This window comes from Gobio gobio, assembly GCF_949357685.1.
Source record: "Gobio gobio genome assembly, chromosome: 25".
Lineage (NCBI taxonomy): Eukaryota > Metazoa > Chordata > Actinopteri > Cypriniformes > Gobionidae > Gobio > Gobio gobio.
Window position 1 is genome coordinate 11,648,466 of NC_137121.1, and position 11,077 is coordinate 11,659,542.

The window sequence follows — 11,077 nt, forward strand, 5'->3', positions numbered from 1 at the left end:
ACGACGTAGGTGAAAGTACCGACCCAGTGCCGAAAAACTCCATCTCATGTTCTCCACCAACTTTCAAATAGTCAGACACCGTTTTAACACTGGGTCGGTACTTCCACCTACGTCATGGTCGTGATGAAGTCATACGCCGTGAAGAATCACAACACCGAGGTCGAGCATTTGTGGGACACAAGTATATATATTTTTTAAATGGCCGATGGTTTGGCTAGATAAGACCCTATTCCTCGTCTGGGATCGTGCAGAGCCTCTGAAGCCCTTTTGAAACTGCATTGATTTTCAACTAAACATCGAAATAAATCTAATTAATAAACTAAATTAACCATTTAAACGAAATTACTGATCGAATTATTGATCTAAAGCCCACACTGTCACTGTATGATAATTGAAATGAACTGATGAGATCAGCGTTTTTTCCAGAATGGCTATACAGCTGAATAAAATTATGCTGCATTATTTTCCTGTTTAACACTGTAAAGCTGCTTTGAAACAATCTACATTGTTAAAAGCGCTATATAAATAAAGTTGACTTGACTTGACTTGATTTGGAACTTTGACCCGTTGGTTGCCATTGAAGTCTATTATGTCGAGAAAAATCCTGGAATGTTTTCCTCAAAAAACGTAATTTATTTTCCACTGAAGAAAGAAAGACATGAACATCTTGGAGTAAATTATCAGGAATTCTTTATTTTGAAGTGAACCTTTAAATGAAAATATAATAAATCTTCTTTTAAAGTAAAAAAAAAAAATGTGAGTAGGGGCATGTTTTATTTCTAAATAAAAAGTCATTATTAAATCAAATAAATAAAATAAAAAATCTGAACAAAGTTTACATGCTACTGGGTGCCTCAATCAAATTGAAAAATATACAAAGTATTAGATGAAACAAACCATGGCTGGTTCTTTCTCAGAAGTGCAGCCCAATACCTTTTTTTAATTTAATACGTTTCCTGGCTGCCTGATTTGAAAACCTGTGCACTCTGACTGGCGTGATTTGTGTAGCAGTTGATTAATCTGATTGGAGCCTGCAATTTCAGCTTCACAAGAGAGATATTGTTATGCATACCAAAATATGAGTGTCCTGAAGCAGTATATAAACTCTAATTTCACTCAGTGGCCTGCAGGGGGCTCTCTATCGTTGCTCATGAGAGGGTTGTGAAAGCTCCAGGGACAGTATGGTTCTGAGACTAGTGTCTAAAAGCTGGCAAGTGTGTAATAATAGTTAATGGGCTTTAGAGATTTTACACGCCGACTTGAATTGATTTGAATAATATATATTTTCATTCAAATCATGCTGTCGCCTGAAAGATTATACATGATATAGTGTCTTATATTGGGTAATGATATAGGAATGGGCTTTAACGGAGCTCCCCCTTGTGTTTCTTTTCATTACAGCCCTCCTCATGCATTTCACAACCTCTTTATGTTTTTTGTTCCTGTCTGTCTATCGCTTACCATCATGTCTTTCTCTCCTCGTGCCTGCAGCCTGCTGGCTCCTATGCCAAAGTCACCAACATGATAAACAAAATCATTGCAGGTATTTTAGGAGACGGCCAGGAAGAGGTAACATCACTGCAACGGTGGAGTAGTACTGTAGCAGTTTTTAGCCCTAGTTCAGCTTGTTACCATAGCAACAAGCGACAGGTTTCCACCTGGATTAAGAGGCCAAAGGTTGTTGCCTGTCCGCTATCTGTACCTCTGCTGCTGAGACCCCCCCCCCCAAACCTTTTATTCGCCTTATTTTTAATGTAAGAGCAAGCGAGGCCACTGGTTCTTTGAATGTGCTAGGCTTCTGGTGTCATTTGCAGTCCGTTATAGTTTGTAGTGCAAATAGATTTATCGTTACTGCACTTTATTCTTCTAGTCAAGGCCGTAACCATGTGTGGGGGACCAATTTTTTTGTGGTCTTATTGGTTTATTTAAAGGAATTCAATTATTAAAGGATTAAAAGTAAGTGCTTTCTGGTAACCGATGTTGATTTCAAATCACCTAAACAAACACGCCCCTATTTTGATAGCTCCGCCCCACACGTACATAACCCAGGCAACGAGCTGTGCCAGCCGGCCGAGGGTATGATGTCATTAATAAGTCAAAGCAATGTGTGTTACTATGGTAATCCAGGACGAATGTTCAGTGAAAAATTCATCCCTTCCATCCCAAAAACACAAACACAGTTCTCATGAACAACTCGATAGCAGGAGCACGACAGTCCAACTAACGAACATATTACAATTATGGCAAGATTAGAGGGTTATATCGATCACTAAAAGAGGAACCAAACATATATTAGGAGTTTATTATCTTACTTTTCGGACACACTTTTGGAGCCGACGCTTGAAACAGACGGTGGAAATGAATGGGTAATGATCATCGCTGAAGTGAACGACAATATAACTGCAAATAGACAAGCAAGCGAACATGACACATGAGCATATTCAAGCAAAAGCCAGCATATATTGGTTCTGTGAAACAAAACAAAATCAGCATATTCAAGCAAAAGCCAGCATATATTGGTTCTGTGAAACAAAACAAAATCAATGTTACTCGCCTATGGAGAATAAATAAAGCAACCTTGGCCTTCACTCTTTGAGTTCTCTCCAACGCTTGATCGTGAAGTCTCCTTTGTTCCACAGACATCTTCCACGTGTGTTTTTTTTTCCATCTCTCTCTTTCTGTCGTCGCTCAGCTAATGTCTGTCATGTGTGTCGTGTCTTTTGAAAAATGACGCGCACTGAGCGCTCTCTTCTCCCCGTCATTAGAAGACACGCCCCTTACTGCTGATTAGCTATACGTTTGTTTTGGTACTCGGCCCGAGTCACTTTTCTATGCAGTTTTGAAATACCAGTTACCCCACCTTTAAAAGGGATTTAAGGAAATAAAGAAAAAGAAATAAGAAAATGGTAAAAGTTCCAGTTCTGTTGTAGTTATGAAGTGAAGTATTTGCAAATAATATATATAAATTTTTTAAAAATATGCACACATTCACTTATTTTCGTCTGCCTAATATATAAAAATGCGAAACGTTTCTTGTCACGTCAAATTCAGTTATGATTTACATAAATAACGTCATATTTTCAATTCAAAATGGTGAAATTTCATTACAAAATGTCAAGTAGTTTGCATCACTTGATATTACTGTTGGTCGCTGAATGTTTTTATCGTAAAACAGTTGTTAAATATTAAATGTTTAGCTACTTACATCTTACGACGTATCTTTCACTAAAGTGTCACGTTGGAATGCGCACTAACAATAAGCCCCGCCTTCTTTGATTTGATTGGTCACCAGTGATGAGCGCTGTTAGACCGCTGAGGCAGACCAACTGAAAAAATGTAATATTTACATCCAAGTAACAAACAGGGCGGCGCGTAATGGAGTACAGCAGAATAGCATCAAGAATATCAAATATTAGGGGGGACAATTTTGCCATGACTTATTATTTGGGGGGACTTGCCCCCCTAAATGTTAATGGTGGTTACCGCCCTGCTTCTAGTTACTTACAAATAGTGGCTAATGAATCGAAAGTCTCACACATTCAAAGAAAATAGCCTGCTGCTTTCATGTTGCAAAATAAGGTGGATAAGTACAACAGACAGTAGGCCATTAGTATGTAGAGGCATATCTTAATTCTTTTGTGGCCTTAGTATGTCATGTAAAGGTAAGTACACTTTTATCATGTCGTTTTACTTGTGTGTTTCCTGATGCATGTCTGTGTCTTCCAGCCGGTGGACAGTAGACCTGTCAGCTTCCCGTCGCTGCTCAGTCACATGACCTCCACCATCCTGAACCACGAGGTGCTGGCACTGCCTGTGTTGCCCAGGAAACATGGCGTGCCACCCATGCGCACCTTCGCTCCATTGGCTGGCACCCTGCCCTGCGACTTCCACCTGCTGAACCTCAGGAGCATCCAGAGCCCGGTAAATGAGAGTCCTGGGGAGCAGAAAGTGTGTCCGTATTGATTTCACCCGCCGAGCAACTGATGAGGACTTGAGCTTGTAATGAGGAAAAAAATCACTTTGAGTGTTTGAGATCTTGTGGTCTGGTGGTTTTATTGTGGGTGTGTTTGGTGGGAGATTTATTTTCATCGACATTTGTTTCATATTGTTTTTTTTTTCTCAGCAGGACGCTCACTCTTCATCTCCCCATACGGCTCTGCTTCTCCATCGACTGGGCCTGGACTGTGGTCTGGAGGCCCAGAACCCTGGTTTCAACTGCTCTACCACACAAGGCCAGGTCAGTGTCCTTTGAGAGGAAACTAGTTTAACTAAAAGACTTTAAACGTTGAGCACACACTTCAATGATGTAAGTGAGGATAGCAAAATAAAGTAAACTGTGACGTATTATACCCAAAAATGATTAATACAGTGGACTACTGGTACCATTGATAAACATTTGGGACCAAAATGAGTCCGACACTTTGATGTTTTGCTGAAGTAATTACACCACAGTCTGAACAAAATTAAGCATTGTTTGGTTATTGGTTGACCTTAATTGCTATTATCTAATTGTGTACTTAAATTTAACAGCTGACAGCTGATTGGTTGATTGTAATTGGAGGGGCGCCTACGCGCTGTTGTTCTGTATCGTCATCATAGTCCCGCGTTCTCATTGGTTTGTTGGCATATGGGGGTTCCCTTTCAGTGAATCATATTTGCGTAATGGGATCCCATTTCGTCAGTCACTGACGTAATGTCTCCGTTCCCTCCTTCAGGGAACAAGGGTTACATACGTCATGGGTTTTCAAACTGGGGTCCGGGGACCCCCAGGGGTCCTCCTGAAGGTTCTAAGGGGTCCCCAGAAAATTTCTGGGAATAAAAAGACAAAGCAAAAATGGATAAAGTCTACTGAATATTCTAACGGTTTCATTTCTAAATGTTTCTCTCCTTTCTTGCCGTATACATTCCAGAATTGTATATTTTTGCTTTGTATCTTTCTAGTGAGTTTGTCTCACTATAGTCCGCTTTATCTCGCTCACTGGGGTTGTAAGGCAGTTTTCTTAACACAATACGTAAGCTGCTTGCATACATTTATTGTGAAAGTTGCTTATACAAATAATTTTTCATTGAAAATATTCTTCGGGGTTATACATCCAACATAAATAGCCAATTTAAGTTGGGAAACAATATGTTGTATTTATAATGTCACACTTACTATTTATCGAACAGTTTAAATGTTTTTTCGTACATAAAAATAGATGGATTTTAGGAAGGGGATCCCTCATAAAGGTTCATCATATTTGGGGGTCCTTGGCATCATAAAGTTTGAAAACCCCTGACATACGTTACAGAGACGATTTTATGCTCAGGGAAAGCTGTCCGCGCATCGCTCGCCCAAGAGGAAAAATGTGCTGTTGCTGCCAGATCTCGATCAACGAAATCACATTGTATTTGATACAAAAATAAATAGACTAAATCAAGTGAAAAAAAAATCATAACTGAAACTATTTTTTATTAATTTAATTTTCTCCACAAGGAAATGTATTTTTAACGAAAACCTACTGTAACAAACGCATAGACTATCGATTAACAGCCTCGGATAGTTAAAGTCATCAATTTGCATTATGTCAACTTATTTTTAAAGAATACTTATATTTAACTTAAATTTTATTTATAATAGGCTACTTATTTTTAATTCTTAAAGGTGCACTATGTAAATTTTTTTTCAGTAAAATATCCAAAAACCACTAGGCCAGTGTTATATATTTTGTTCAGTTGAGTACTTACAATATCCCAAATGTTTCCAACTATTTGTAAATCGTGAGAAATTGCTATTTTACCCAAGGAACTGGGACGTGTGAGGGAGTCGCCTGTCGATTGCGTCATATCCGCGTTACCCTCGGTTTCCAGTTTTATTTTGCAGAAACGCTTTACTCTCACTGCAGTGTGAACAAGTGTCATAGCAGCCGCCGAGCGAACGCACAGAGTAACGTCATAACATCATTTAACACACTCAGATGGATCTAATATGATAAACAGAGCTGCGTTACGTCATACTCATGACCGGAAGAGCGGAAATGGCGCCGGCGACTGCAGCATAATAAAAGTCCCGCTGGCGACTATGCCATAATAAAAGTCCCGCTGCTCGCAAGGCGTGTGTTGCGCTCTTCTTATTCGGACTTTTTCAGGCCTTGCTCAGGTCCACAACACTCGGTCCTGCTCTGCTTCATACTACAGTAACGTTAATAATCTCATCCAAAAACATGATTTCTGCTCGAGTCCTATCCCGATTCTTTTCCACCGCTGTGAGGTGAAGACCACATGTCCCATGAATCCGTGCTCAAACTTGCCGTCATCAAACTACGCCTTTGTTTTGAATAGGCGACGGAAAAGTTACATAGTGCAGCTTTAATAAAAAAAACACTCCTGGCATTTATTTAAATTGACACCTGCCTTGGTGTTTCTTATTTGTCGTCTAATTTAGAGGAGTCATTGGCTGATGCTCTGTACCATATAAAGGTGAAGCATGTAGCGACATTAGTGCCACCTAGAAATGACAAAAACAGCATATTTTGTCCCTCTTTGCGCTTCGTGCCTGACTTAAACACAACTCAACCGCTTTTACGGGTGCTTGTGAAGGCATCAACAGGTACATTCAATAAAAGGTCAAACATATTAGGACAGCTTTAGCTGTGTTGCTACGTGTCAAGAAAGTAAGCAAATGAGTAGCTAACACACTGTCTAGAGAGAACGTGAGCGACTCGCTTATTATAAACCCATCCAACGGATCTGCACCAGGCATATTTTTGACATAACACACCACCCAGCATAACCAGTCACCGCTCGCCACTGATATGATGCATGTAGGTCTGATAAAGGCTATATTTAGTCATTCTGAGTTTCTGATCTTTCTTACCAGCTCTCCGTCTCTGGGCTGTTCCGTGGGCTGGATCTCCAACTCCTGCAGCCCATGTCTCTGTCTCTAATGCACTCTCAGCCTCCGCTCTCTAACGACTCCTCCATCAATCTGGAGCCAATGGAGATCTCCGCCTACAAGCTCAAGCTGTGCTAGAGTGATGTTGCACCAAAACCGGGCTCTCCGCGTGGACCCTTGGAGCCTGTGCTAAAGCAGAGAACCACAGCTGGATGAGCAGAGGACTCTTTCGGAGATCGTTTATCCAGACTTAATGTATCTGAATCAACACGAAGGCGCTAACTAAACCCTCAAAATTGGGGAGGGGGGGAACTTGAGGATGAGAGCGTTCCAGCCAAAGTCATATTTGGTAGCCAGTCCGGGTGCTGAGATAAGAATGTCCGTACTTATTTTTTTGTGTGTGTGAGGATTTTATCAGGCAGAATGCTAATCGGTCACAATCTTTTTATTCCAGCTGTGCCGACCGTTGTTTGCTATGTCGCCTTGCTTTTTTCCCCTTTTGTCTTTGGCTGGAACCGCCCACCGTTTCGCATTCTTTTCATCATGCTGTCATCCCTGGAGTTCATACTGTATGTAAATATCTCAAAAGCTACATTCACAACTAGATCTATACAAAATTGTGGGACTCAGTGCAATATGTGAAGCTTCTCTTGCCGTTTTGTTTCTCCATTTAATTTGTTTTCGACTCCTAAAGCCTTGGAAGCTATGCTTGAATCCGTCTCATTGTCGTTTGAGCTCATGCAGTTCTTCATTTCTTTATCTCTATTGTGGACATATCTGCCTACGCTCGGCGGCCACATGTTTTTCTTTTTTCTATGAATGTCAATCACCACACTCGGCCTGCGAAGACTGTCAGTGCTGTAACAGACGCGGCATTTACAGCTTTTTCTTTCAGGATGGCTCGCAACACCTCGCTGACAGCAGAAGACGTCCATGCTCCAGCATTGGTCAGGCCTTCAGATAGCTCCGTCATTGGTTATTTTTTTTATAGGTTATGACTCAAATCGCATGATGAGAGCCGACTATCTTTTTCCTTCCTTTTCCATTGTATTTTCTGTTAATGAATAAAGCTGCTTAATAAGCTAGCTGTGGATTATCTGCAACACCGTTTTTGCTATTTTGACCATTTTCTATACGCCGCAGAATGTGCGTTTATATTTTGTCATATTATATGTAGGTTTGAGCCGTATTTCAATGCAGTTCGGGGTCAGATGTCAAAGATATGCAGACCTAGATCATTCTACGAGTTTACCTGGAAATCAATATATTCGCTTTATATACCTTCTCACAGTATTTTCAGGTAAAGGTACCGTTGCGGGTAGCAACGGGTTCCCTTGGTCAGACTTAGGCAATTTCCCACATGAAAAAGCATTTAGGCCTTATCTCGCCGTCGGAAACCCATTCGTAATGTGTAGCAGAGCCATCTCAGTCGTCCCTTCTGGCTTTTGTCTGTCACCTCGGTTTGCTTAAATCTGACAATTTTCCAACATGAAAATGCTGTCTGTCCGTCAACCCATCGTGTTGTCTCGTGTCTCGCCTCTCCCAGCCTGTCTTGTCTGTCTAACCCAGGAAAATCTGTCCCTGCTTTAAATGACAGAAAAATATTCTCACTTCTCTGGCTTTCAACTCCACGGGCTGATTATCTCTCTGTAGAGCGCCCACGTCCATTTACATCAGTCAGACCATCAGCCGGCTTCTCCAGCTAATCAAGTTCCAGAAAAGCGTCCTATCAGGAAGATAATTCCCCTCAGGAGGAACTCCGAGTACGGAGTGCCAAACGTCTGTCCGATTGCTTTGGAACCGATTTTGGCACCCAACACAGGACGCGCTTGCTATTCCAGAATGTTCCCCCTTCTGTAATTCGAATTCTCAAGTCTATGCATTTCACTGCCATGCTTGTTTTTCCTGTGCATACGCTTTCCAATCTGACAGATATCTTTGTCAATGTCCTTTATTTGTGTTGTGTGTTACTTCTGAGATGGAAAAGATTTGTTGACATTTTTTTATCTTCAGAAATTAAAGTGAATTGAGAGGTTCATTTGTTGTTTCCTTGTTTCTGTTTTGGTTTCCTATTGAGAGTGTTCCTAAAAATGACTCGTGAAAGCAAATGCAAAGACATTAAAGTGGACGTTTAATAAAGATCACACATGGAGAAAAAAAAAGTGATTCTTGGTGGTTGTTCAAGATGTGCTTTGAATCACAGACAGGGGGCAGTAGGGAATTGTTTGCCATTTAATGGGACTAGCGGGAGAGAGGCGTGGGGTGTGAAATGTTGAGTTCGGTTAACAAAAGCTCACAAGAGATGCTGCTTTTTATATCTAAACATCCTCCACGATAGCTGGGATATCGGGTACTGATTTACCAGGCAGCCTTTGGAGAGAGCTGGAAATACCACCGCCTTCTCACAGAGCTGACAGGTCGAGTGAAGTCACACTGGCCTTTTTTTTTTTTGTTTGTATATATTTTTGTAGATGCCCTTTCATGCTCAGATGAGACCAGATTTGGTTTCCTCCACAGCAGCTGGGTTTGTGTGCTAAAAGGGCGACTTGCTCCCTGAGCCCAGGCGTTTGAGAAAGAGGCCATTCTTCTTAATAAGTCTGAGGGCTGAGGCGGCAATAAAACTCAATCTCGCCGCTGAGGACTTTAATAAAATGAGAGAGGCGCTGATAGAGATTGAGACGTTTTTGAGGGATTAGTTGAGGCAAAAATGAAAATGCTGTCACTTATACTCGCCCTCATGTTGTTCAAAACCTGTTTCCCAGATGGAACGCAAAATGAGAAGAATGTCCAAGAAGAAAGCTGCACTTTCCCTATACAATGAACAAATACAGTAACCATGGGCTTTCAAGCTGTGAAAATGACAAAAAAAGCTCCAGAAAGTAGTTCTTATGACGCTGTATTCTAAAGCATCCAACAAGAAACAGAACGAGACATTATAATCATTGAACATCATGTTCTCTGCCTTAGTTCTTGAATTTGCATATTCATAATCGTCACAAAAGTGTTTGATGTCAATGATTGGATCTTGCATGTCTCGTAACCATCGTTAATAGAGACTAAAGGACCGTTCACATCAACGATAACTATATAGTGTCCGCACAAACGCCTGATAATGTGCTGTAGTTATGCCTTTTAAAGGCCCGTTCACACCAAGAACGATAATTATAGCATCCAAGCGTGCTGTGGTTTTGTCGTCTGCTGCTTTAAAGCTCTCAAGTGGATTCTGATTGTCTCTCAATGTCTTTATCACTCATCAGCTGGGAATTTTTTTTCTGAAAATGATTACAATTATATTGTTTCTCGTCTCGTTATTATAATTACACAAATATATCATATGGTTTCATAAGCTCACAAGTAACATGGAGCAGTTTTATAATGCTTTGTTATTTTGTGGATCTTAACAGCTCTTAAAGAGGGTATGCATTGACGTCACTTTCTGGAACACGCCCCCTCTGCCGGACTGAGTGGTAGAAGAGCTTTTGTATGACAAGGGTGGCCATGCATCCGGATTTTGGCCGGACAGTCCGGATTTAAGCCCCCTGTCCGGCGCAGCCTCAAGCCGGACACTCATTTGTTCTCCTTTTTGGAGTTGCGCTGAAAAGTTGCTAAAAAAAAAAACCCGCTCTAGAATCTTTATTGAGAGGCAGCAGCAGCAGCAGCATAGCGTCTAATGCTGTAAGATCTCGGGTCAAACAAATAATTGGCTGAAAGCGGTGTCAAATAAATATCTGATATATCATTGGCTAAAAAAGTAAACAAGCCTCCACGACGTGCTGGCTACGTCATATCATAACGATAACATGCTGAAACGTCAGACCTCTTTTAATCCGGAATGGACAAAAGAGCTAGCCTGGATGCCAGCTGAATTTAGCCCCGCCCACAACATTTGAGGTCGGGAAGTTCGGTCTGGATTTGATCCGTTGTGGAGTAACTATGCCCGAACAGGAGCTGTACGGACCAATGAAATTGTCAGGGCGGGCTTTGTACGAGGATGGACAGATGATCAACAGTAACGTAATCATCCACGTCATCAAAGGCGCTTGGGTTGAATTCGTTCTAATCCTAAACGGAGAACTTGTTCGTAAATGCATTCAACTTGACTATTTCTCTCAAAAATTATGATCGTGTTGGTAAGGACTCCGTGTATCATTAAATTCTTTTTTTACAACCCCGGCAAAGATCGTTTACACTCATCTTCTTCTT

The 11,077-nt window shown here is 41.1% G+C and overlaps 1 protein-coding gene across 6 annotated transcripts in view; it reads left to right on the forward strand.

Moving 5' to 3' along the window:
* man2a2 (mannosidase, alpha, class 2A, member 2) overlaps positions 1-8,912 on the forward strand; it is a 43,018-nt gene extending 34,106 nt beyond the window's left edge. For 3 of the 6 annotated variants that reach the window (XM_079808724.1, XM_079808725.1, XM_079808723.1), the window contains exons 22-25: positions 1,492-1,569; positions 3,727-3,921; positions 4,124-4,237; positions 6,860-8,912. In XM_079808724.1, coding sequence (XP_079664850.1) covers positions 1,492-1,569; positions 3,727-3,921; positions 4,124-4,237; positions 6,860-7,012 — 540 coding nt within the window. In that variant the 3' untranslated portion in view covers positions 7,013-8,912. The remainder of the gene's footprint in view (positions 1-1,491; positions 1,570-3,726; positions 3,922-4,123; positions 4,238-6,859) is intronic. The other 3 variants (XM_079808727.1, XM_079808726.1, XM_079808728.1) reach the window with 1 other exon arrangement.
* Positions 8,913-11,077: the final 2,165 nt, after the last annotated feature.